General features: G+C 44.0%; 1 protein-coding gene across 1 annotated transcript in view; it reads right to left on the minus strand.

Moving 5' to 3' along the window:
* Window positions 1-25873, minus strand: part of DDB1 (damage specific DNA binding protein 1) — an 80590-nt gene that overhangs the window by 34981 nt on the left and 19736 nt on the right. Inside the window, exons 3-9 of the mRNA XM_082269928.1 lie at window positions 22896-23012; window positions 22464-22800; window positions 15081-15178; window positions 10278-10436; window positions 10092-10175; window positions 251-367; window positions 68-170 (exon numbers count right to left, since the gene is read on the minus strand). Coding sequence (XP_082126054.1) covers window positions 68-170; window positions 251-367; window positions 10092-10175; window positions 10278-10436; window positions 15081-15178; window positions 22464-22800; window positions 22896-23012 — 1015 coding nt within the window. The remainder of the gene's footprint in view (window positions 1-67; window positions 171-250; window positions 368-10091; window positions 10176-10277; window positions 10437-15080; window positions 15179-22463; window positions 22801-22895; window positions 23013-25873) is intronic.

The raw sequence follows: 25873 nt of genomic DNA on the forward strand, positions 1-25873 counted from the left end.
AAAATAGATGAAAAGTTAAATTGAAATACACCAAATAAAATCAATAAAAATATCAATGCATAAGCACCTTTGATCCCTGGTAAGTCGATGCTGGCATGCTCATGAATGCCAATGCCATTTCTGATGATTCGCAGCGAACCTTCTTTGAAAGCGCCAGAGCAGGTAACAAGCTGTAGATAAAAGACAGCGGCTTAGCCTCAAGGACAGGCATAAAAAAATTAACATGAAGAACTAGGAGACACAATCTCACCTGTCCTTGTCCCTGTCTTTCAAGATCCACTACACACATGTCCACAATTGGGCCCAGGTTAGTGAAAGTCTCCATTGCCACAACGTAAGAGCCCTGCTCATTACTGTCTGCAGTTAGCTAGAGAAAAGACAAAAAAACATTGGGTGAAAACAATTCTAAAGTATTTTGCTGGTAATAACTATTTACAAATATCTATATTAGATTGAGCTTTTTGACCTGATTAATCAAAAACACAATAAAAAGGTGAATATTCGGTTGACCGGCAACAGGTCTGGACTTACTGAAAAATCAACTTCTTGAAGCTCACAGAGGGATAAAAGATTTAAACTATTGGGTTATACTGCCCCCTACAGAAGGATTTGGAGTTTTGGACATTAGCAAACAGAGGGGTGAGACCCGTGCCAATGAAATTCTATTTAGGGGTACTTCGATAGTACAAAAAAAAAAATTTGCATATTGATGGACACATAAATTAGAATGCCTAAAAAGCAGTCCAACTGAGATGGGCGACAGTAATAAAACTTTAAACAGGCCCACACAATACCAACAACAGGTACTTAGGTCCACCAGGTGGTTATTTGAACTGCAGGCTGACCCAACGCTTGAACATCCACCTGAAAAAGCTTAGAGAACATCTGAACATAACACTAGGTGTCAGCTTTGTGAATTCTTATGCTGAAAAGTCCAAGAAGCACTCACAGATCCAGTATACTTACCTTGAGAGAAACGTTTGGAACCAATCCTTCAAGTGGAGTTCCCACCCCCCCACAAAAAAAATGAAAAGTCAGCAGCTACAAATACTGTAGCTGCTGACTTTTAATATTAGGACACTTACCCGTCCAAAGATCCCGCGATGTCAGCAGACTCGGCACCCCAGCCAATTTTTTGATTGGCTCTCGGGTGCTGCCACCGCCATTCCTTGTAAGTGAAATCTGCAGTGAGGCCTTGCGGCTTCACAGCCGGTTGAATACTGTGCATGAACAAAGCGTCTTGCGCTTTGTAAATGGCCTGTCAGCGGGGGGGGGGAGGAGGAGGGGCGCCATGGCGAGGTTAACAGGAAGTGGGGACAAGTACCTGTCAAAAACAGGGGTCTATCAAAAAAGAGGAGCTTCCTCTTTTGGGTGGAGCTCCACTTTAGGACCATAAGCCTTAACAATGATTTGCCTGAGCCACCAAGAAATGGTGGATAGAGAAGCTACCTCCCCTTGTGCGGAGACCATCAGGAATGACAGTCAGTCCTTATGTATAAAATTTTCATTAGGTTTACAAAGCAGACTACTAGCACAACCATAGTGAATTAGAAAATAGAATTAGGCAAAATAGAACAGGAATCATAGTAAACCTATACAGTACTATGCTAAGAACACAAATTGTACAACTCTAATTTTGAAATAGTTGGGACACTGTGTAAAATCTGCATTGAAACAGAACACAATGATTTGCAAATCTCAAATCTAAATTTTATTAACAAAGAAAACATGACAAATGAAAAAGCTCAGAAAATTTACCATGTTAGGAAAATAAGGTCATTTTGAAATTAATGACTACAACACGTCTCCTAAAAGTTGGAAGAAGACTATGTTCACCACAGTGTAACATCCCCTCTTTTAAAACTTTGGAAATGTCTGGGAACCGAGGAGACCAGTTGCTGGAGCTTTGGGAGAGGAATGTTGGCCTATTCTTGCCCGATATAGGATTCTAACTGCTCAACAGTCCTGGACTGTCTTTGTTGCATTTTTTATTTCACGATGCACTAAATAAATAGTTTCAATTGATGAAAGATCTGGACTGCAGCCAGACCAGTCAAGCCCCCGGATTATTCTACTATGAACCCATGGTGTTGTCATTGATACAGTATGCGGTTTAGCATTGTCCTGCTAAATTATGCAAGGCCTTCCCTAATAAAAAAATAAATAAAAAAAGTCTGGATGGGAGCATATGCTGCTCTAAAATCTGAATTTATCAATGGTGCCATTCCAGATGTGCTAGCTGCTCATTCCATTACTTACTAAACACACCCCCATACCATCAAAGATGCAGGCTTTTCAATTGAGCACCAATAAGCTGGAAGGCCCCTCTCCTCTTTAGTCCAGAAGACACGGCGCCCTCAGTTGCCAAAAAGAATATCAAATTTCAATTTGGCTGATCACTGAACAGTTTTCCACTTCACAATAGACCATTTTATATGAGCTTTGGCTAAGAGAAGACCGTGCGGTTTTTGGATCGTGTTCAGATATGGCTGCTTCTTTGCAAGAAAGAGCTTTAACCTGCATTTTGGGATGGCAGTGCCATCTGAGAGCCCGAAGATCACATGCATCCAATATTGCATTTCGGCCTACGCTGAGGAGCACTATTCTGAAATTGTTACATGCGGCTTTTCAAAGATTGATGACCCTCTGCCCATCTTTACTTTTGAGGCACTCTAATTCTCAAATATGCTGTTTTTATACCCTATCATGTTACTTGTAGCCAATTAACCTAAATTAGTTTCAAAATGTTATTTCAACTCTTCTTTGTTGTTAGTACCACTTTATTTTAACAGCTTTTTGTTGCCTTGTCCCAACTTTTTTGGGAGGTGCTGCTGCCATCAATTTCAAAATGAGCCTATGGTTTTCTTAACATGGTACTTTTTCTCAGTTTGAACTTTTGAAGCGTTTTCTATTTGTTTAAGAGATTTGCAAATCATTACATTCTGTTTTTAGACTGTACACAGTATCCCTACTTTTTTGGAATTGGGATTCTACATTGAATTGTAGAACCCAATTCTTTAATACTTCTGCTGGTTGTTTATAAGAACACACAAGTGAGGTAAGCAATGACTGAAATCCTTTGGGTCTAAAAGACCTGAGCTATCAGGCAGGATCATCACACATGTAATATGGAACCCATGTCAGCGCAACCTCACACACAGATAGTAGGATAATCAGGAACAAAGTTGGAAATAATATCAATTAGAGCACACTTTATAATTTGCCTCCAGCGAGACAATATTTTTTACAGAAGATTTTGCGACAGGTAATGTTTAACATGTAGATAGCAGAAGATTGTAACAGTTACCATAGGTGGACTTCTTAGCTTTTAACATTCTAAAAACCATCAATTTGGAGAGGTTCCTCTCCTTCAAGACTTTGATATAAACATCTATTTTATTAAAGCCAGTACTACGAAGGATGGTAAACTGGCCCATGGGGCAGAAAATGCAGACAATCTGAAAGATTCCATGGAGCGTCTGCCAGAAGTCAGATCAGGAAAGAGTACCACATGCACCTGGGCCACTCCATTGTTATGAGGATTACTGTAAGGATCTCCATCTTGACCCGGAGAAGACGAGGAAGGCGTGTCGGGAAGAAAAGGCTTAGATCAGAATGTACCAATTCCAGAGCATTCACTGCTCCCCCCACAGGATCTTTATATCTGGAGACAAACCTGTCCAGCTTGTTTGTTGTTGAACCTGGAGGATGCGAGGTAAGCATCCAGTGTCCCTAACAGGTCCTTGAACACCTTCGGGTAGAGGCCTATTGCCTCATGCTTAGGGGCTTGCAAGCAACAAGTCCACCTACCAATTGGCCACAACTAAGATGTAAACAGCAGGCAAGGCTGGAACGTTAAGGGCTGCCCACAATATAACCCTTTCAACCTCTCTTGATACAGCAAGACTTTTGGTTCCTCCCCGATGGTTGAAGTACTCCACTGCCATAGCGTTTCCCAACTGGAGCTGGACTGGAAGGCGCTTCTGTCAGAATGTCTAGTGCTGCAGGGACAAACAAATAGCCCATAGCTCTAAAAAGCTGATCAGTAGATGGGATTCCAGAGGTGTCCAAGTCTCCTGCACCAACAAGGTGTCTAGGACTCCTCCAAAGCCCATGAAGCTGGCATCCATTGTGAGGATCCTCCAAGAGATCAGAAGGATTTCCACAATTCTAGAGCTGGATTCCTGAGCTACTAGGCCAAACACATCCGGTGGCCAGAGAGGAAAAACTATGGCTTGAGTGTCTAGGATAAGGCCCAGATACTGCAAGTGATAGGAGGTCATCAACCCTGACTTTTGGGAGCTCTGGACCTAAGCAAACCTTTCTAAGGTCTGAACCACATTGTTGGCCAGGGCTTATGCCGACTGTACCCCCCCCCCCCCCCACCACCACCAAAAGGTGGTCCAGTTTTCCCACAAGGAGTATGCCCTGGGAGTGTATCAAGGCGAGCACAGGGCCTGAAAGTTGGAGAACGCGCAGGGAGAAAGGCCAATTAGCAGGAAACTGAAGTGCTAAGGAACCACGGCAAATTAAAGAAATCCCGGATGAACTAGAAAAATTGAGAATTGCAAGTAGTACACATCCTTCATGTACACTGGGGCCAGAAAGTCTTCCTGGTGGAGGGAGACTGATAGACCTGGTGGATTCCATGTGGAATTTCTGGGCCAGGATGAAGGCAGACGTCATTCTGACCTTTTTTGGTTTGGAGTAGAATCCCTGGAACCTTTCTGCTGCAAGATCTGGAGCCAGAGCTCCTTGATTTAGAAGACCTGCAAGCACCACATGGTAATCTACTACATCTGTGACGTAAAAGAGGCAAGTTGGAAGATTTGAAACAAGGAAGGGGCTGAAAGCAGAACTCTAAACTTTAAAACCACTCTGTGTATCCAAGCATCTGAGAGACTGCCTATCCAGAGGTTTTGGAAACGTGAGGGCACTCCTTCATGCTGCGACAGGTTTGCCTGCATGTCTGGGAGATTTAGATGGCCAGGGTTTGTGGCTGAACTGGGCACATGGCTTGGGTCAGGCCTTGCTGAGGCCAGGGGGAAGAAAAGCAATGCTGAAGACACACTGTCCCTCAAAAGGATTGCCCAGCAACCAATTTTTGAACGTCTTCACAGGTTTTTTCTGCAGCTCAACTTTTAGAGAAAATAAAATGGGAGATATCCACTAACTCATTCACATAGTAGCTCAGGGCTGAAGACATAAGCTCTAAACACTGCAGAAAGGGGATTAGTTTGGAGGGCAACAGGACCGTAGTCTAGACCAACGTTTGACAGACTAGCGTCATGGCCAAAGCAGATGGCAATTCAGGGCCTGCAAGAGAAAGATTTTAGAAAGAAAATCGAAACATTTATCCCTTGAAAGCAGTGATTGCTAGTGGTTTATTAAGATAGGAAACTGCAAGATCCACGACAGGAACATCGCACTTCCTAGTAAGACTCCTCAAAAGGGTATAGGACTGGGAAACATTTTGGTGTATACTGTTTAAAAGGAGTCTCTCAGTCTTTAAAAAAGGATGTTTCGGACTAGCAGGTGCACAGGAAAGGTCTTGGTAGCCTTAGTGGTTTCTCTATAGCCGGCCATACATGGATCGAAATTTGGACGAATTTTGATCCAGGTAAGGCCAGGCTGATTGTACCCATCGACTGGTCAACTTGGGTACAACCAGCATATCAGATTTTTGTACATACGTTTAATGCCAGCTGCTATAGCCACTAGCAGTAACCACTGTATTCTGATGGCCAGATATGCTCCCTACGGGCCAGCTGACAAAATACAATAGTGCAGTAGCAGGCATTCTCCCATCAACAGGGACTGTGAGCAATTTTCTTTTTACCAGGGGGTGGAAGGAATGAAAATCGTATTCTCTGTAGCCAGCTTAGGTCTGACAGCAATGGCCGCTGCCTGTGGCTTCTCAACAACATCATCTATTAAGGATTTATGCGACTCCTTGTCATATAGACTAAACAAGCAGCAGAAAGCTCAGAGGCCATCAATGGCCCATACACGATTCAAAAATTGGACAAAAAAATACTGCTTTCGAAGCAATTGTACAATCTGATCTTTGACTGGGATGATACTACTGAATCACCCACGGATGCCACTAAAGGGACAGATCTCCTTGGTGACTACGCCATCAGTTTAGGGCAACTATTGGCAGACACCTACAAGCTATGACTATACAGAAATAATATAACCCCCATTGGTGTCCAGACAGCAGTGCCTTTTTTGTGGGGGACCTCTGTGGAAAGTGCCCGAGGGCCCTGCTGCGGTGACACTTTACGAACTCCTCCATCCTGACAGAGACAATTTTCACTTTCCTTTTTACCATTGCACGGCCACATACTACCTCGATCATCTCAAGTGACCGTTCAAACACATATCTCCATTTGCAATACCCCTGAAGAAAGGTTTAACCTGAGATGCGTAGGGTAGAGTGGAGACACCATGAACATATGTAAATAATTCAACAAGAGGGTTGTAAATTAAGCCCTGAATTTTGTTTTTAGCCTGTATGTATAGGTATGTTAAACATTGGAACTTTTTAATGTGAAGGGTAAATATATGCTTTAATTAAATAGTGGGTGTTCCTGTTGCATTTAAAGTCCCGCCTACTAATGGGGGTTGTTTTTTTTTTTTTTTGATAATCTGATTGTTAATACAAAGCTTTCGAGAGCCGATGACGACATTTTATCCGCTATAATTACCAATTATCATTGCACATGCACAGAAACTTTTCTCGTATGATAGTAGATCATGCGATTTTTGTTTAACCACTTCCTGACCGCTCACTGTAGATATACGTTGGTACTTTTACATTAAATACCGGGGTTATGGCAGCAGATAGCTGCCATAACACTGGTCTTTTTTTAAACAGCGGGCGGGCTCCTTTAACATAAGGGGGGTCCCAGTGGCGGATTCACTGCGTGATCACCTTTATGGGCGGCGGGAGGAGAGGTGCCCCCCCCCCCCCACAGCTTCCTGGTCGTTTTCCCTGCTTACCGGAGCCGTCGGTACTGGGGAAAACCATCCTGTCTGCTCTCCTTTGAGGTAGGAAGTCGAGTGAGGGCAAGATGACCCCCACTCGACTATAAGGCATTGGAAGAACGCAGCGACATCATAAGTCACTTCCTTTCAACAGCTTTAAAGGGCCATGATGAAAAAAAAATTACTTTTATTTTTATGCTTTTTAGTGTAGATGCGAGTTGTTTTTGACCCCAGATCTCACATTAAAGAGGTCCTGTCCTGCTTATTTCTATTACAAGGGATGTTTACATTTCTTGTAATAGGAATAAAAGTTATCAAAAAAAATGTTTTTAAAAAAGGGACAGTGTAAAAAAAAAATAAAAGAAAATAAGAAAAAAAATTAAAGCGCCCCGTCCCTGTTAGCTTGCACGCAGAAGCAAGCGCATACACAAGTCGCGCCCATATATGTAAACTGTGTTCAAACCACACGTGAGGTATCGCCGCGATCATTAGAGCAAGAATTCTAGCCCTGGACCTCCTCTGTAACTCTAAACTGGTAACCTGTGGACATTTTTTAAGAGTCGCCTATGGAGATTTTTAAGTACCAATGTTTGTCGCCATTCCACAAACGTGCGCAATTTTGAAGCGCGACATGTTGGGTATCTATTTACTCTGCGTAACATTATCTTTCACATGATAGAAAAAAATTCGGCTAACTTTACTGTTTTCTTATTTTTTTAAATTCCAAAATTTTTTTTCCCCCCAAAAAATTGCGTTTGTAAGAATACAGTGTGATAAAAAAATATTGCAACGACCTCCATTTTATTCTGTAGGGCAGCTATGTCCAAACTATGCTTCACCTTGCCACAGAAGTGGAGATAAATAGACTGTTCCTGTTCGAATATTCTCTTCAGGGTTAACAACTTGGCACCCCTTTTTACTATTGCTGCCTGTGTGCTGACACCCGTCCGCTTACTCTAGCCACTGGAGTGATCCCCTTCCTGGGCAGACCCTTTGGCAAGCCCCCCTGTACTCACGGACACTGTTTTTCCAGAGTTGCCCTGCCTTCACCTCCACAGTCAGTTTCACTGGACCTCTGGGTTCAGCCACACCACTGGTTCACTAGGCCGACTGCCTGTGACCACCTTCCTCAGCAAACAGGAGGAGAGACAGACGTTATCCTCCTCCTGGAACCTGGCTTCCCACCCAAAGACTCCCTGTCACATGTGTCCTTGGCTTTTATCACATATCCCAGGATGCACCACTGTCTGTGCCAACCCACTGGCACAGTTACAAAGCCTGTGTGTGTCAATGGCTGGGTTTCCTCCACTGTCCAACAGGCTCCCCTATTGGACACAGTGGGGACACTCCCTCAGACCAGATGAATCACACAGACACATGCAACAGACCTAACTAGAAATCCTGCTCCCCTGTTAAGCAGATAGAACAACTAGATTTTACCTACCGCTCTCCTGATAAGCAGGCAGAGCAAACTATACTCCCTACCTAGCACCTATCTAGGAGGGTGCTACACAAAGATAGATATTATTGTTGGAAATAAAGCTGCTCTAAGCACTGGATAGTGATAACTCTTGAATGATTACTTACTGAGTTTGTGAAATAGACCCTATTATACAATAGTCATCTCTCGCCTCGACTACTGCAACTCCCTTCTCATTGGCTTACCTTTACATAAGCTATCCCTCCCTTGAGTCCATTACGAATGCTGGTGCTAGGCTCATTCACCTTACCAACCGCCCAGTTTCTGCTACTTCTCTCTGTCAATCCCTCCACTGGCTTCCGCTCACCAAACTAAATTCAAACTACTAACAACTTACAAAGCCATCCACAACTTGTCCCCAGCTACATCACTAGCCTAGTCCCAAAATACCAACATAATCGTTCTTTGTTCCTCCCAAGACCTCCCATGCATTCCTCCAGGACCTTTCTGGAGCCTAACCCATCCTATGGAACTCCCTACCCCAATCTGACCGATTATCTCCTACTCGGTTTGCTTTTAGATGATCCTTGAAAACTCTCCACTTTAGAGAAGCTTATTCTGCCCACACCCAACAGTTATTACCTTTTGTATCACTTTACCCTTTCTCCTATATATTGTAAGCTCCAACAAGCAGAGACCTCGGATACCTCCTGTATTGAATTGTTTTGTAATTGTCTGCCCTCATGTTGTAAAGCACTGCACAAAATGTTGGCACTATATAAATCCTGTATTGTAATAACCCTGAGAAGGTGCACTGCAGGGAACACTGGAACCATTAGTGGTTAGTAAAGTGGAGTGGTAATGGCTCCTGGTGTGTTGCTCTGTAAGGCAGGGATAAAGTAGCTCAGGGCCCTGAAAATTAGGGATAATACTGGTGCCCAACTTTTTTTTTTTTTTTTATGAATATTTTTATTTTAATTTTGCATTCGCATTATAAAAATACCTTACATAATCTCGCTTTATTTCATTCACACACAGACATGACCCATAAGGAGGAAAAGCTGTTTTATTACAAAGTAACCCTTGATGCTCACCCCACATGGCTTACTCACAAAATGAGTCTTCACTCAGAAGACACTTGGAGCTAACTAACACAGTACACTCGGGTCTGGAAAATAGCACAATGTCGTGCACAGTGAACAAAAGATCACATTCCAAGTAAACCTGGCAATTGTCTAGTCTAGCAGAGTCAGGGGAGGGCCTTTAAAATGATTGCTGATAAGGTGATCTAGATAGCTACGTAAAGAGACCATGTTCAAATCCTCCTGTGCGGTGCAGTATAACCCAGTAAGTATCTGAATCCCATGCCCCTCAATGAAAGGGATAGAAAGCAGGTGTTCAGGAACTCTGCCTGACTGGCTTACTAGAGTGTGGTATTCCCACGGAGACCGAAATCAAGTCAATGTAGTGCATGAAAGAAAAAAAATGTCTTAAGATACAATCCTGAGACACAAAGACTGCATTTTTTTCACTACAAGAAGTCAACTGTTAAAGAACAGTACGGGAGCCCATAGTGAGTATGGAAGACTACAGTCTATCCATTCACATTAGGAGAAAGCCCTCAGGAAACTCATGAAACATTGATTATGAAAGGCAAGCCACAAGTGCAGCACACACATACCTTAACTAGCTGGGAGTCTCCGAGCCGAGAACCCACAAACACTACACCATTATCCAGGTAAGTGAGACATTCAGCAATGGAGGTCTGTAAAAGGATAAGCAGAATATAATCACATACAAACAATTAGGATAACATACATATCTTTTCACAATACATTTCACAATACAGAAAATAAGATTCTTTCACCTCTCCAAGAAGCTCCACTCTTAGGTCCTTTAAAGTGACACTTCCATCCATCTGCTCCTCTTTCTCGAGCAGCAACATGAAAAGACGACCTTCCATATCACCAAGAAGATATCTTGATCCATTTACATCAACACGATTATGGCACACAATTGTGCTTTGCTGAAAAGGACAAAAAATTTAAGGCTAGGATCACACTAGTGCAGCTGTGATTTGATCAGATTTCAGTGTGATTATGAAGTACAACTGGTTTGTGTTTTTGTTACTACTACGTTTTGATCCATCCATGCTGTCAGCCAGCAGGGATGATTCATTGGTTGTTAAGGAGCCGGAAACCCCAAGGGGAAAACACTTTGTACCCTTGTTGATCAGGACAAGGGCCTCTTCCCCATAACCCTGGTCTGGAGGTTGTGGGGGTGCCTTATTAGAATCTGAAAGTACCCATTACCAAGAGGGTCCCCAATACTCAGCCCTGCTCCCCCCACTTCCACAAACAAACAAAGGGGTCAGGGTCAATGAGGCCACCAGGGGGCGAGGGCACACCAGCTAATGTCATTGGGGCGTACCCCCCCCCCCCCACCCGTGGCATCATTGAATAAAATATGAACAAAAAAACAGGCCAACACCTGACCGGATTTGCTGGGGTGGGATTCAAGACATCAAAAGGGAGCACATTCACCTGGTGACATCACTGACCACGCCCCAGCAAATGTGGTCAGGTGTCGGCAGCCATCGTTCATCATGATTGATGTGGACTTGCATCACTGATTGTAATCTCTAATGACCAGGGCCCTCCGATACCTCCTGTATTGAATTGTATAGTAACTGTACTGTCTGCCCTTATGTTGTAAAGCGCTGCGCAAACTGTTGTAACTGTATAAATCTTGTATTGTAATAACACTGGGAAGGTGCACTGCAGGAAACACTGGAACCATTAGTTGTTAGTAAACTGGAGTGGGAATGGCTCCTGGTGTGTCTGGAACATGATGTGTTGCTCTGGAAGGCAGGGATAAAGTAGCTCAGGGCCCTAAAAAATAGGGATAATACTGGTGCTTAGTATAATAATAATAATAATAGACAATGGATCTACATCAAGGGATTTTTTTAAGGACTTGTCAAACACTGTGTTTTGCTTTTATTTATATATACACGTTTTATTTTTTGTAGAATGAGTAGGGGTACTATGGGGCGCAAAATCGTGCTGCATCACAAAGTAGCACAACAGGTCCCTTCCCCAAAATCATATCTCAGTTGTGTTGCTTGGATGTGCATTGGACACCACTGAAATTAATGATTTCCTTTGTCTGCAACTTACAGTGCATCCAGGAAGGAATTCAAAGCGCTTCACTTTTTCCACATTTTGTTATGTTACAGCCTTATTCCAAAACTGATTAAATTCATTATTTTCCTCAAAATTCTACAAACAATACCCTATAATGACAACATAAAAGAAGAGTTAGTTTGAAATCTTTGCAAATGTATTAAAAATAAAAAACAAAAAAAAAATCCCATGTACATAAGTTTACAAAGCCTTTGCTCAATACTTTGTTGAAGCATCTTTGGCACCAATTACAGCCTCAAGTCTTTTTGAGTATTATGCTACAAGCTTGGCACAGCTATTTTTAGGCAGTTTCTCCCATTATTCTTTGCAGGAACTCTCAAGCTCCATCAGGTTGGATGGGGAGCATCGGTGCACAGTCATTTTCAGATCTCTCCAGGAGATGATCAATCGGGTTCGAGTCTGGGCTCTGGCTGAGCCACTCAAGGACTTTTACAGAGTTGTCCCATAGCCACTCCTTTGTTATCTTGGCTGTGTGCTTAGTGTCATTATCCTGTTGAAAGATGAACCGTCGCCCCAGTCTGAGGTCCAGAGCGCTCTGGAGAAGGTTTTCATCAAGGATATCTCTGTAAATTGCTGCATTCCTCTTTCCCTCGATCCTGGCTCCCAGTTCCTACAGCTGAAAAACATCCCCACAGCATGATGCTGCCACCGCAATGCTTTATTGTAGGGATGGTATTGACCAGGTGATGAGCTGTGCCTGGTTTCCTCCAGACATGACGCTTGCCATTCCGGCCAAGTTGTTCAAGCTTTGTTTCATCAGCCCAGAGAACTTTGTTTCTCATGGTCCGAGAGTTCTTCGGGTGCCTTTTGGAAACTCCAGGCAGACTGTCATGTGCCCTTTACTGAGGAGTGGCTTCCATCTGGCCGGTCATACCGGTCTAATTGGTGGAGCGCTGCAGAGATGGTTATTCTTCTGGAATGTTCTCCTCTCTCCACAGAGAAACGCTGGAGCTCTGTCAGAGTGACCATCAGGTTCTTGGTCACCTCCCTGTCTTAAGCCCTTCTCCCCTGATCACTCTGATCGGGTGGCCTGCTCTAGGAAGAGCCCTGGTGGTTCCAATCTTCTTCCATTTATGAATGATGGAGGCCACTGTGGTCATTGGAACCTTCTTCAGTGCTGCAGAAATTTTTCTGTACCTCGATACAATTCTGTCTCGGAGGTCTATAGACAATTCCTTGGACTTCACGGCTTGGTTTGTGCTCTGAAATACACTGTTAACTGTGGGACCTTATAGACATGTGTGGGCCTTTCCAAATCATAGAATTATAGAAAAAAGAAAATCAGCGCTGCTGAACACCAAGGGTCAATAAATCAAATCCCAGATCATAAATAAAACAGTAAAAGTGCAGCGCTAAAATAACAATATAATAACATAAATGTAATAACAAAGTCCCAGTGTGAAGTGTGATCATGCACACAAAGATATTAAGTGCTCCGCTTAGTGCGTCCGACACCCGTTGATGTAGTCTCCTCACCTTATGAGTAGCCCCTGTATTACCAGACGGGCTAATAGGGCATAAGACTTTCCCAGATAGCGGAGTACTCAGAATCTTGATGACAATACGTGCAACCAAGGATCCATAGACAAGCAGATTCAATGGATAGCAGACCTCCTCCTCATATAATCCGAGAGCATTATACAAAGGCACTCCAATCTCCACAACGGATTCACTCATATGAAGAAAAAAAAAAAAAAAAAAAAAAAAAAAAAAAAAAGGTCCTACCATAGTGCTTAATCCTTAACTACCTCAATACTGGGCACTTAAACCCCCTTCCTTCCCAGACAAATTTTCAGCTTTTAGCGCTGTTGCATTTTGAATGACAATTGCGCGGTCATGCAACACTGTACCTAAACCAAATTTATGCCATTTTTTCCCCACAAATAGAGCTTTCTTTTGGTGGTATTTGATCACCGCCAGGTTTTTTCTTTTTTGGTGCACAAATAAAAAAAGACCGAAAAGTTTGAAAAAAAAAAAAAAGTTTTTTTGTTTAGGTTATAAAATTTTGTAAATAGATACGTTTTTTCCTGCACTGATGAGCACTGATGACGCCGCTTTGACAAGCACTGATGAGGAGGCACTGATGGGGTGGCACTGATGGGGTGGCACTGATTGATAGCACTGATATGCAGCATTGGTGGGCACTGATAGGCAGCGCTGATGGGCACTGATAGGCAGCACTGATGGGCACTGATAGGCGGCACTGGTGGGCAATAATGGGCACTGGTGGGCGGCACTGATAAATGGCAATAACGGGCACTGGTGGGCAGCACTGATAGATGGCATTGGTGGGCAGCACTGATAGGGGGGCACCACTGGCAGGCTCTCTGAGCCCTGTTTGCCATCCCTGGTGGCCATGGTGGGCATCCCTAGTGGTCATGGGTGGGCATCCCTGGTGGCTCTAGTGGCATCCCCTCCCCCCAGGGCTGCACTGGTAATCAATCATCTCATTACCAGCACAGACCCCCCCTGTGATCAGTGAGTAATTAGAAATACTCACTGATCACCCCGGCTGCAGAATCGATCTTCTGATCTTCTCCTCACTGACAGGATCTGTCAGGAGGAGAAGAGATCGAAGCCGTTACAACGGCTGTATTGACATTACATGACGGCTGTGATTGGTCACAGCCGTCATGTGATCAGGAGGGCCAATCACAGGGCCCTCCTGCCGAGTCTTGATGCTCTGTGTCCTAGGGACACAGGCACATCGAGATCGCGCCGCTGCGCGTGCCCGCGGCGGCGTGATCTCTCTCCTTCTGAAGGACGTTCCGGAACGTCCATTCAGAAGGACGAGACTCCCACCCGGCCATATATCTACAATGGCCCGGGTGGGAGGTGGTTAAAACCACTTTATTGCTTATATAGACATATAAAATTACCTGAAATAGCACTGACACAGTGCACTAAGAACGCCTGATAAGAATACACAGAACTTCCGGTGGATGGCGGGTGACGTCACCGTGCCCTCCCCCTCCGTACATGTTGCGTCCCTGGATGGCACTTCCTCAGCGAAAGATGATCAACTGAATTTACCACAGGTGGACTCCAATCAAGTTGTAGAAACATCTCAGGGATGATCAGTGGAGCTTAATTTTGAGTGTCCTGGCAAAGGCTGTGAATACTTATGTACATGTATTCGTTTTTTATTTTTAATAAAATTTCCAAAGGTTTCAAACAAACTTCTTTCACAGTGTCATTATAGGGTGTTTGTATAATTTTGATGAAAATAATGAATTTATCAGTTTTGGAATAAGGCTGTAACATAACAAAATGTGGAAAAAGTGAAGCGCTGTGAATATTTTCCGGATGCACTATAGGTCGCATCGGAATTTGCACTAGTGTGAACTAGGCTTTAATCACTTTTAAATTAGCATAATCTTATCAACACATTTCCTATTGTTAATTTAGAGCAGAGGTCGCCCTAAAACTAGACAGTGGTACAAAAAAAAAAAAAATCTACTCACCTTGATTATAGGGGGTGCTATTGCCAAATATTTCTCTCCATTATGGTAAGTTATGGATTCTTGCCCAATAATAATGGCACCTCCAAAAGGCTCTGGAACTAAAACATATATAAAAGGTCATACATATACTGCTTCTATACAAATAAACATCATCATAATTTACTGTTAAAACTTCACTAAAAAAGCTAAAGGATTTAATAAAACCCATTTCTCCCATCTATAATCTTAACCCTTTTGTTCACATCTGTAATAGTCACATCAGAAGAGTAGTTCTGAAAACATTTTTGGAAAAATCTTGTCACTATTGTTTCTTGGCACTATAAAAAGCATCTGGAAAATTCAGCCTGTCCTCAGTCCCAAAAAAATGAAATACCACTTCTGGCCCTAAAAGTAGACCATTCACATGGATTAATGGTACACAATTAAAGACCAAATGAAGTCTCAAAGCTATATATATTTTTATAGTCCTGTACATTTTATTATTTGTAACTAGTTTTTGCTTGGAAATGACAAAGTGATTCTAAAAAGGAAATAAAACAAACACAAAACAACATGTTATACTTGCCTGCTCTGTGCAATGGTTTTGGCTCCTGTTACTGTTAATCACAGGCTGTGAGCCAATGAGAGAGCAAGGGGCAGGGGCCGAGCCACAGCTCTGTGCGTCTTATAGACGCATAAAGCGGGGCTCAGGAGTGAGCACGTGCCAGTGCCCCCAGAGCAAGTGGCTTGCTATTGGGGGCACCAGCTAAAAAAGGAGACTGGAGCACCAGTGGGGGGGACCTGAAAAAGGAGGATCGGGCTGCTGTGAGCAAAACTATTACACAGAGCAAGTAAATATGACAGGTTTGTTTTTTTTTGTTTCTTTAAATTACCTTTTGATGACACATTAACTGAGAATGCATTAAGGTAAAAACCTTTTGACTTTAGAACCACTTTAAAACTGTGAAAATTATGCTTCTTGCATCATTCTGAACTGCAGTTTCTTGGCAGAGCGGAGTAACAGCCAAACCCATGATCACAAGTGTCCTCATGCAGATCAGTATTGCAGGCAAGGGTATGCCAGACCTTTTTGGTTACTGAATGCCAATTACTGCTTTATCCTTTCATCACTTTTGTCAGATAGTCACTATGCTGACCAGTGGGAGCAGCCACTGCTGCAAAGTCTCCCAAATGGGAACTGCTTCTGTGTATGCACAGAAAAAACAAATCACCATTCTTATAGGAGTATAAGACTCTGGAAGGGAGATTGCAGGGGGTTCAGTTACAGGATAACTTACAGTCTAAACAAAGGTTACATGGTCTCCAGCTACTCGGTGGATTGTGACTATTTGACATTATTAGAGACTGTAGAGTCTGTTTACAGACAGACTTTAGTAAGAAGAGTATCAGGAAGTCATGAGAAAATATGGTTTCCCTCACATACATATATCAGAACAAACAAGGTTTTTAAAACATAACACACCTACACAAGGTTTTTTTATGTTCATCTTAAAAAGATCAAAAGGACTTCTCAAAAATAAGAGATTTAAATTCAACAGAACTCGCAGAATTTCAGCCCATATGATTCGTAAAAAGTTATACAACTGCTGTGCCTAGTAAAAGTATGATCTGCAGAAAATTAAATTAAAATGGTACAAAAAGCTGCTGACACAATATTGTGGAATAGACAAAAAATGGATTTTTGTAAGATCTTACCGTAAAATCCTTTTCTCTTAGCTCATTGACAGACGTAGTCCTCGGTGATACAGCACCTTCGGGTTATGTTGCCTCCACAGGAGCAGGACTAGACAGGAAATTAAAAAGCTCTGGCCACACCCTAGGGGCAGTCCCAGAGGGTATATCCTCTCTCTCTCTGCCTCAGCAAATCAGTTATGTGAAAAAGCAGTCTTTAGAGATTTTAACCCAACCCAACTAAAAAAACAGAGGGGCGGGGACTACGTCTGTCAATGAGATAAGAGAAAAGGATTTTACGGTAAGATCTTACAAAAATCCATTTTTCTCTAGCGCTCATTGACAGACGTAGTCCTCGGTGATACAGCACCTTCGGGACGTCCCAGAGCAGTATCACAAATGAGGGGTGGGAAAATGAAAATCAAATCCCAATCTAGAAGGCCCAACCGGTGCCAACTAGAAGTTTACAATGCTCATCCTTAATGATGAGACTCAACAAAAAAAAGAGAAAAAAATTATTTATTTATTTTTTCTCAAACAGAAAAAACCCTCGAGGTAGACCACCGGTCTCCTCAAATTGCGGCCTGCAAAACCTTGCGGCCAAATGAGGCATCCGCCGATGCCGTCACATCAATTTTATAGAACTTTGTAAAGGTATGTACCGACGACCAGGTGGCCGCCTTACATACCTGGACCACTGACGCCTGATGGCGAAAGGCCCAGGAAGTACTGAGCGCTCGAGTGGAGTGCGCCCTAACAGGGAACGGAGGACTCTGACCCTTAATAGAATAAGCCTGTACCACCGTTTGTCTAATCCATTTAGCAATGGTCGCGGCAGATGCAGGCAAACCCTTTCTGGGGCCATCCGTGATCACAAAAAGTGAATCCGTCTTACGGAATGATTCCGTAGCTTTCAGGTATACCCTGATTGCCCGAACCACATCTAAGGAATGCAACGCATTTTCCCGATTATGCTTGGGCTGAGGACACAAGGAAGGTAGTACAATATCTTCATTCAGATGAAAATCCGAAACCACCTTAGGAAGAAAAGATGGCTTAGGATGAAGTACTACCTTATCCCTATGAATCACTAGGTATGGGGACTGGCATGATAATGCAGCCAGTTCTGACACCCTGCGAGCAGAAGTAATAGCCACCAAGAAGGCCACCTTCTGGGATAAAGTAAGCAAGGGAATCTCCCTGATGTTTTCAAAGGGAGGTTTCTGTAGAACCGACAAAACCAAATTAAGATCCCAGGGCGGTAAGGGCGCGCGGACTGGTGGAGCCAGGTGCCGCACCCCCTGGATGAAATTCCGCACCAAGGACTTGGTAGCTAAAGGCTTCTGAAAGAAGATTGCTAATGCTGAAACTTGACCCTTGATGGTGCTCAAGGCTAGCTTCTGCTCAACCCCTTGTTGCAAAAAGGCCAATATTCGAGTCACCGAATAGGTACGTGGAGGAAATCCTAAAGATTCGCACCACGCAATATAAGTCTTCCATGTGTGATAATAGACCTTGCTGGAAGTCGCTTTCCTTGCTTTAATAAGGGTAGGAATGACTGAAGCTGACAAACCTCTGTCCTTCAGTACTTGGGTCTCAATGGCCAGGCCATTAAAACCAGCGACTGTAAAGCATGATGGTAAATTGGTCCTTGAGACCACAGACACTCCCTGAGACGAAGTTCCCACGGAACTTCTGCGACTAGCATGTCCAAGTCGGCCAGGCCGGCTTGAGGAGGCCAGCCTAGAATTTCTAGGACCACTGGTGCTGACTGGATCTGAACCAGGCGTCCCTAGAGCTATCTGGCCCCGACCATCCGAGAAAGTCTGGTCGTTTTCTGTTCCCACACATTTATCAGATACCTGATTGTTATCAGGAAGGGTGATCTTTTCTGGTTGAACCTCAGGGACCGAAGTCACCCGACTAGAGGCTACTTGGCCTGTCTGGTCAACCAGATCCGATTCCTGTGAGGTATAGGGACTAATCTTAGGAAAAGGTAAAGGAAAAGATCTATTCAGGGAACGGTAACTACCGCTTCCTGTAGTACTTAAATGTTGGAAGGGAAGAATCGCACCGGTAGTAGTGGTTGATGCTCGATCTAATGTCCTGAATACCGGTGAAAACGTCCCCCCACCCTGAAACCGGGTGGGGGCGCACCTTCAGGCTGTGTACTCCTTTGCTTCGGGTTTGGCTGGGTTGGTCCTCTGCTTGTCCGACCAGCCCTTCTTGAACCCTCCTGGAGGAGTCTTGCCTTTCCCGCTTGTACCAGCCGGGCGCCCTTTATGGGCGGTAAAGAAAGGTCCTCGCTTGTTGCGAGGTCCCTTAGCTTTAGCAGCCTGTGGCAAAAAAGTGCTCTTGCCCCCAGTGGCATCCTTAATGATTCCATCTAGGTTGGCCCCAAATAGACGATTCCCCTGAAAAGGGAGATTTGTCAAGGTCTTTTTGGAACCTAGGTCAGCTGACCAGCATTTTAACCACAGCACACGTCTGAGGATGACCGATGACATAGATGCATGCCCTAATAAGGGAGTAGTGTCCAAGGCTGCGTCACAGATAAACTGTAGCCCTTGTATAATCTGTTCCATCAAATCAGATGTCTCCTGGGGAATATCTTTTCCCCTAAGGTCTTGGCATTCTCGCCCATTCCGTAAGTGTCTGGGAAACTAGACCAATAACAATTACTGGTCTAAATGCTGACCCTATCAGAGAGAAGATGGTGCGGGACTCTGCTTCCATCTTTCGATCCACCGGATCCTTAAAGGACGAAGTGTCCTCTACTGGGATAACCGTGGCTTTATTCAGCCTGGAAATAGGTGGATCCACCACTGGTGGTACCGTCCATTTCTTAATGATGGATTCCTCAAACGGATAGCGTCTAGCAATACGCTTGGAAATAGTAAAGGTACGTTTAGAATGCTCCCATTCTCCTTTAATCTGATTACCGAAACACTTGGGTACAGGAAAAACCTTCACCGTTTTGATGGGCTTATTAGTACCAAAAGGAATCTCTGTTTCAGTTGCCTCTGCCGGTAAAGCCTCAAGTTGTAAGGTTTCCTGCACTGCCACAACTAGTGCGTCCACCAATGCTTCTTCCTGAATTATAGCGAGAGAAGAAACGTCCTCCTCACTGTCTGAGGGGGCTTTACCTGAGACAACAGCCCTTGCAGAGGAACCTGCAACTGCAGTGACCATCTCTGAATCTGAGTCAGAGGTGTCAGATAGGGGTAGGCGGGGGTCGCTTCCTTGACCCCCGTCCCTGACAGGCCGCCTCCACCCGAGCCACCATAGACTCCAAGATTGCTGTAAATGACTCTACACTCTGTGCACCGGCGGGTCCCGTGGCCCCCTCGAGGGAAACAGGTGGGGGAATATGTGAGGCAGGGTCCATGATAATTCCAGTCACTTCCTGGATAATATAATTCAAAAATAAAAAACTTTTTTTTTTTTTTTTTTTTTTCCAGACCCCCAGCGCCACAAAAAGCCCCTTAGTGTTACCTGCTAGGGATCCCTATCGATCGAGAGAGAGATAGATAGACCCCCAGGCTCACCACTTGATGCTCAGAGTCTAACTGCAACAGGTTACAGCGCTGTCTTGACAAACAGGAAGTCTTTTGGCTGGCTGCCCGGGAAGAAAGGAGGCGGCTCCGCCCCTCTGCACGCCTTCCGGCGCCTCCCCTAGCTCCACGAGGTGTTTGGATCACCTCAAACATGGCCGCCCCCATGCTGGAGACACGAGGCTACGCCAAAATGGCGGCTCGTGCGATCCAGCAAAAAAAATGGCGGCGGCCTGTACTGAATAGCGGTGTGCTGCAGGGCACACAACACTCTCTCTGCATGGGGATTTGGCGTGGTTGGCGGTACCGGCCCTGGCGGACCGCATGGCCATTCGGGAGGCCTGCTAATAGCTGGAGATCTGATTAGGAAGGCAGTCTACATGTCCGTGGCTTCTGACTGGTAGGTAGCTTATTCTTATCACCGTAAGATTCCCAGAATGCCACTGATTACAATCTTTTTAACATGTATACAATTAGATTGTTAGCTCCCAAACCAAGCCTCCTGGCTTTTTGCACATAAAATCACACTCAAAGTAGGAGGATCTGTGTCATTTATAGGATAGAGGGGGACTCTATCTTACCATACAGAGAGGGGCCCGCGTTCACCACAAGACCCGTCAGGGGAAAAGGGGGAACATACTACTCACCATACCGGAACCAGGCGGGCACCAACTCCTGACAGTACCCCTCTCCACCGGGGCGGGAGGGCTGTCGACCGATACGGACGCCGTGACTCATGGTCTTTGGCGTTTCAGCGAGACGTTTAACTCGCGAGGTCAGTCCTTTAATGGGACTTTGTCGCGGCCGACCCAGCGCGGAGCTATGGCCTGCACGCGCTCGTAGGCTGAACTGGGGTGACCACCGGATCTCAACATCCAGCCCGTCGCCCAGTTCAGCTTTCTTGCTTGAAGAGCTCACAGGAACACTGGAGAAAAAAAGCTGTCTAAAAAATCTTTTAAGAAAAAAATCTTGCTAGGACCTAAGATCCCAGCAAGGTATCTAGGTCCTTACTCCTAACTAGACAGAAAATAACTGATTTGCTGAGGCAGAGAGAGAGAGGATATACCCTCTGGGACTGCCCCTAGGGTGTGGCCAGAGCTTTTTAATTTCCTGTCTAGTCCTGCTCCTGTGGAGGCAACATAACCCGAAAGTGCTGTATCACCGAGGACTACGTCTGTCAATGAGCGCTAGAGAAATAATAAACATAAAAAAGAAATGTTGCAGGGCTTAATGATCAATGACATGAAGCTGTTAAAGCGTCCATATCCAGAAAGATGGTCCCAAAGGATTTAACAGAGTGCAGCTTAAACCAGCGTGCAGAGGCCACCACCAACACCAAACAACACAGCCGCTTACCATCCGTTTCTAACCCTCATTACAAAGGTCTAGAAAAGCGGTGTTCAATGCTGCAGCGGGCCCCCTTGGATTGGCAAAAACCTCTTTCCTGCTTTCTCAAATTATCTCCCCCAGGACTTTAGATATCTCATGCAGAAACAAATAAAGCACTCCTCATAGTACAGGCATCCAAAGCCAGTTTATTAAAACAAGTTAAAAGGTCTCACTCACATTACTGACATGTCTTTATAGTCTCGATCGGTGTTTTAAATCAACAAGATGGCCACCACGTCCCAGCATGTACTAGTGACGTCATTTGATGATGAAACGCACTATGCTAGTACATGCTGGGATGTGGCGGCCATCTTGTTGGCTTGAAAAGCCTATTGAGACTGTAAAGACATGCCAGTTTTTCACTGTTATAATGTGACTGAGACCATTTAACTAATTTTATTAATAAACTGGGCTTGAGACGCCTGCACTATGAGGAGTGTTTTATTTGTTTCTGCATGAGATATCTAAAGTCCAGAGGTAGATCATTTGAAAGAGCAGGAAAGAGGTTGTTGCCAATCCAAGGGCCCGCTAAGAGAGTTGAACACCGCTTTTCTAGACCTTTGTAATGGGGAGCAGAAACAGATGGTAAGAGGCTGTGTTGGGTGTCGGTGGTGGTCTCTGCACAATGGTTTAGGCTGCACTCTGATAAGTGAAATCCTTTGGGTCTATCTTTCTGGATGTGGACATTTTAACAGTTTCATGTCATTTAATTTTTTGCGCTGCACCATTTCTTTTTTATCTATATTATTCATAGGAATCTTTAAGTTACCTGCAATCACCATAGATGCCTCAGCTTCCACATTCTCCTGCTTCCAGGGACCTTTGCTAAACTCCTTTTCCCTGAGGGAGACCTCATAAGTCTTGACGTGACGGCCCTGTGGGTCTTGGTACACAAAGCAGATGGTGGGAGCTTGACAGCTATAGAGGAACTTGACATCAATAACATGAAGCTCCTCCAATCGGATGTTGAAAGCTTTTAACTCCTTATTATCCCTCTCCAAAGGGATCACTTTAAACAAACCATCATAAAGGCGCAGACCAATCATTCGGCAATCGGGGTCAATTATGCCAATGATCCCTGTTTCAGATGGCCGGCCGATGCGATCCTACAGCAAAAAATAAAAATAAAATAAAATAAATGCCCAAGGAAAAAATAAATAAAATTGTCAGGGATAAATCCACATTGAGCTTTCAACAATACCTGAACATTGCCGTGTGCCCGGGTGATGATATCAATGCTGTCCCCAGTTTGTTTATATTCAAGGATACAAGCATTGTATTTGGCTGTTAGTATAAAGAGCAGGTCTTTATTTTCTCCCTGCATATTTGACAGAAAACAAATTGTTTAATAACAGTACAAATTTAAAAAAGAACAGATTTATTGAACACAAAGCATTTAACGCACATGTAATATAAATTATTAGTCTTAACTTATCCGAGTACCCTATTATTGTAAGGAAGCACATGTTTTTTTAAAATACAAATATGTCCAGACAAAAGTTTCCACGACACGAGAATACACCTAAATAGGAAATAAGGTTAATCCGTTTAGGATAACACTCCCCTCAGTGAGTTCCTGGGGCAGGAACAAAGGGAGTCCTCAGGTGGGGGTTTCTGTGGGCTTCATTTCAGTGGCTCCCCTTTAGCTGGACCCACCTTTCCCCTGACTGTTTTTAACTTGTGCAGGAGGGTCCCAGGCGGAGGTAGATGCAGTAGACTGGGTGTACAGGGGCACAGTGACTCGGCTGCTGGCTCCTAGGCATAAAACTTGCAGAGGTCAGGCAGACCCAGGATTTAGTAGCAAGCTCCAGAGTTCTGGCTTGCAGTCATTCAACGCTCTATATCTTAAGCTCAGCATGGTGGCCAAGTGCCTCAGGAATGTCGGATACAGTTTGGCACCCCGCAAAGTTTCTGGCTACTTCTCGTTCTGGAAACTCCATGGAATGCACAGTAGTTCTGGTCTGACAAGAAAAAAATAAAATAATGGAATTTTGAAACAGGTTTTTCTTCTTCATAAAGGCCAGTTATTGTTCTCTTTAAGGTGCACTAAAGCAAAATCTTTTTTTCTAGAATTATATTCTATAGGTCAGAGGTTCAAAAGTTTAGGTAAATCCCTTTTGCCAAGTACTTCTTCCAAGGCACCTCCTAGAAGCCATGTCTATCCTCGGCTTTATGACAGCTTGCAGCTCTGTAGTAGCCTGAGCAAAGACTCACAGGGGAGCCCTTCAGTCCGATATTAAACCTCTGGAATGGTACTGCAGAATACCTTGATGCATTCTTCGCTCTCTTGCCACAATTCCAGGGATCCCTTGTCTGATGAAGGTCTCTGACAAACTTGAAGGGAGTTTACTAGAAACAAAACCTAATCTCAAACCACAATAAATGCAAGTCTGAAAGAATGGGAGCCACAGTGGAACAGTATGTGTTCCAGGAAATCTAATTTCAGAAGCTAGGGTTGAGATTCTTCAAATACAGGGAATTTAGAGCGATCTGGGAAGCTCTCCAAACGTTGCAAGTTATTGTCCCCTAAAGACACAGGAGAAACTTTTCAAAAAAATACCAAAATCAGTAGACTTTGCAAACCAGCAGTGTGATAAGGAGTCTCTTGTTATGGGAATTAAGCCAAAAGATCTGTACCTGGGGAGATCATTTACTTTCCTTAAAAATGATACACCTGAGAGGAAAAGAAAAGCTCTGTGGCAAAGTTCCTAGACATAGGGACTTGGATCAAGTAGAATGGTTCCTAAACCCGTGTGGTGTTCCAACAGCTTCCTCAATTAATTTTTTTGCCACAAGAGGAAATGCCCTTCTACCAAGGCTCTTTTCTTTAAAAAGAGCAAACTTCTGGAGGGGTTTGATGCCCTCAGCCAAAGGTGGCATATTGCTCTCACCTATACATTTCCCCCTCCGCCCAGTCTGTCACGTGTCTAAAATCTAGTACACATGGCAGAATGTAGAGCGGCATCAGCCGGTTCAATAGAAACCGGCCGACATTTGGGCTGTGTGTACTGACAGCTAGTTCAGCCAGCTTTGGTCGATGGGGCATGCCTGAAAAATGTCTGCCGATTGGCTCCTGATCAGCCATCTTAGCCAATGGCAGAGAGCGCTGACCGGAGTGTTCTGGTGCGGGGCAATCCCTGTCAGAATATAACAGCACAGCAGGCGAGATCGCTGTACTAACACTGCACAGTTAGTACAGTGGCTCCTCCTGCGCTGTCAGGTTTTTTTCATTCAGCCTTGCTAAGTTGAATGAAAAAAAAAAAAAAAAAAAAACTACTAGTGTGTACTGGACTTTAAAGAAAATTTGGAAGGGGCAGGCAGAAGTCACTGTCATTAATCCTTGGTGGCCCAAAAGAGCACAGTCCACACCATTTCGGTGCCTGCCTGTGTCAGAATCAATTCCTCTCCAATGCAGATATGAGAGAGACTCAGACTGACCGGCAGGTGTTTAAGCAGGAGATCAAGGCACCTGAAGAGTTCAGATTTCTTCTCTGCAATTTCTTTGTTTTTTTTTTTTTATTTCACACTGACAGAACATCTATAGATTACATGACAGCAGCTTCTTGTCCAAAACCTCAACCTGGCAAAAAGTTCCTTCCTGGAATCTCTCTTGGATATTAAGAGATTTGACAGAAGCACCCATTAGGCCTCTTAAATTTTTAATGTTCAAGAGGGCTTTCTTCTTGGCTATCTCCCTGTCCAGAAGGGTGGATGATATTGAGGTTCTCTCCAAGCATAAACCTTACTTTACCATATTTCAGGATATGACTGTCCTGTTCTTAGATACTTCCTACATTTCTAAAGTGGAATCAAATTCCCATAGCTCTATTGAGACAACTATCCTAATCCTGGTAGCAATGAAGACAATTGGCTTCGCAAACTGGAGGTGAGGAGGTGGATGATCCAGTATCTTGGAGAAACTTATTCCAGGGGGAGAATAAAGGCCATAAGATCACTATAGCCAGATGGATTACCCAAGTCATCTGTTGACGTTTTAAAGCCATCACTATAGCTCCTTCAAAAAAAAAAAAAAGAAAAACACTCTACCTGATCGATCACTATCTCATGGGCCAAGGCTGCCTCAGCTACAATCAGAAATATAGAGCCACAACGAGGTCAAGTTTTAATTCTTTTGTCCAGCACTACAGACTGGATATGGATAGTCATATTGCATAGATT

The sequence above is a fragment of the Pelophylax lessonae genome (assembly GCF_965119305.1).
Source record: "Pelophylax lessonae genome assembly, chromosome: 10".
In the NCBI taxonomy this organism is placed as follows: domain Eukaryota; kingdom Metazoa; phylum Chordata; class Amphibia; order Anura; family Ranidae; genus Pelophylax; species Pelophylax lessonae.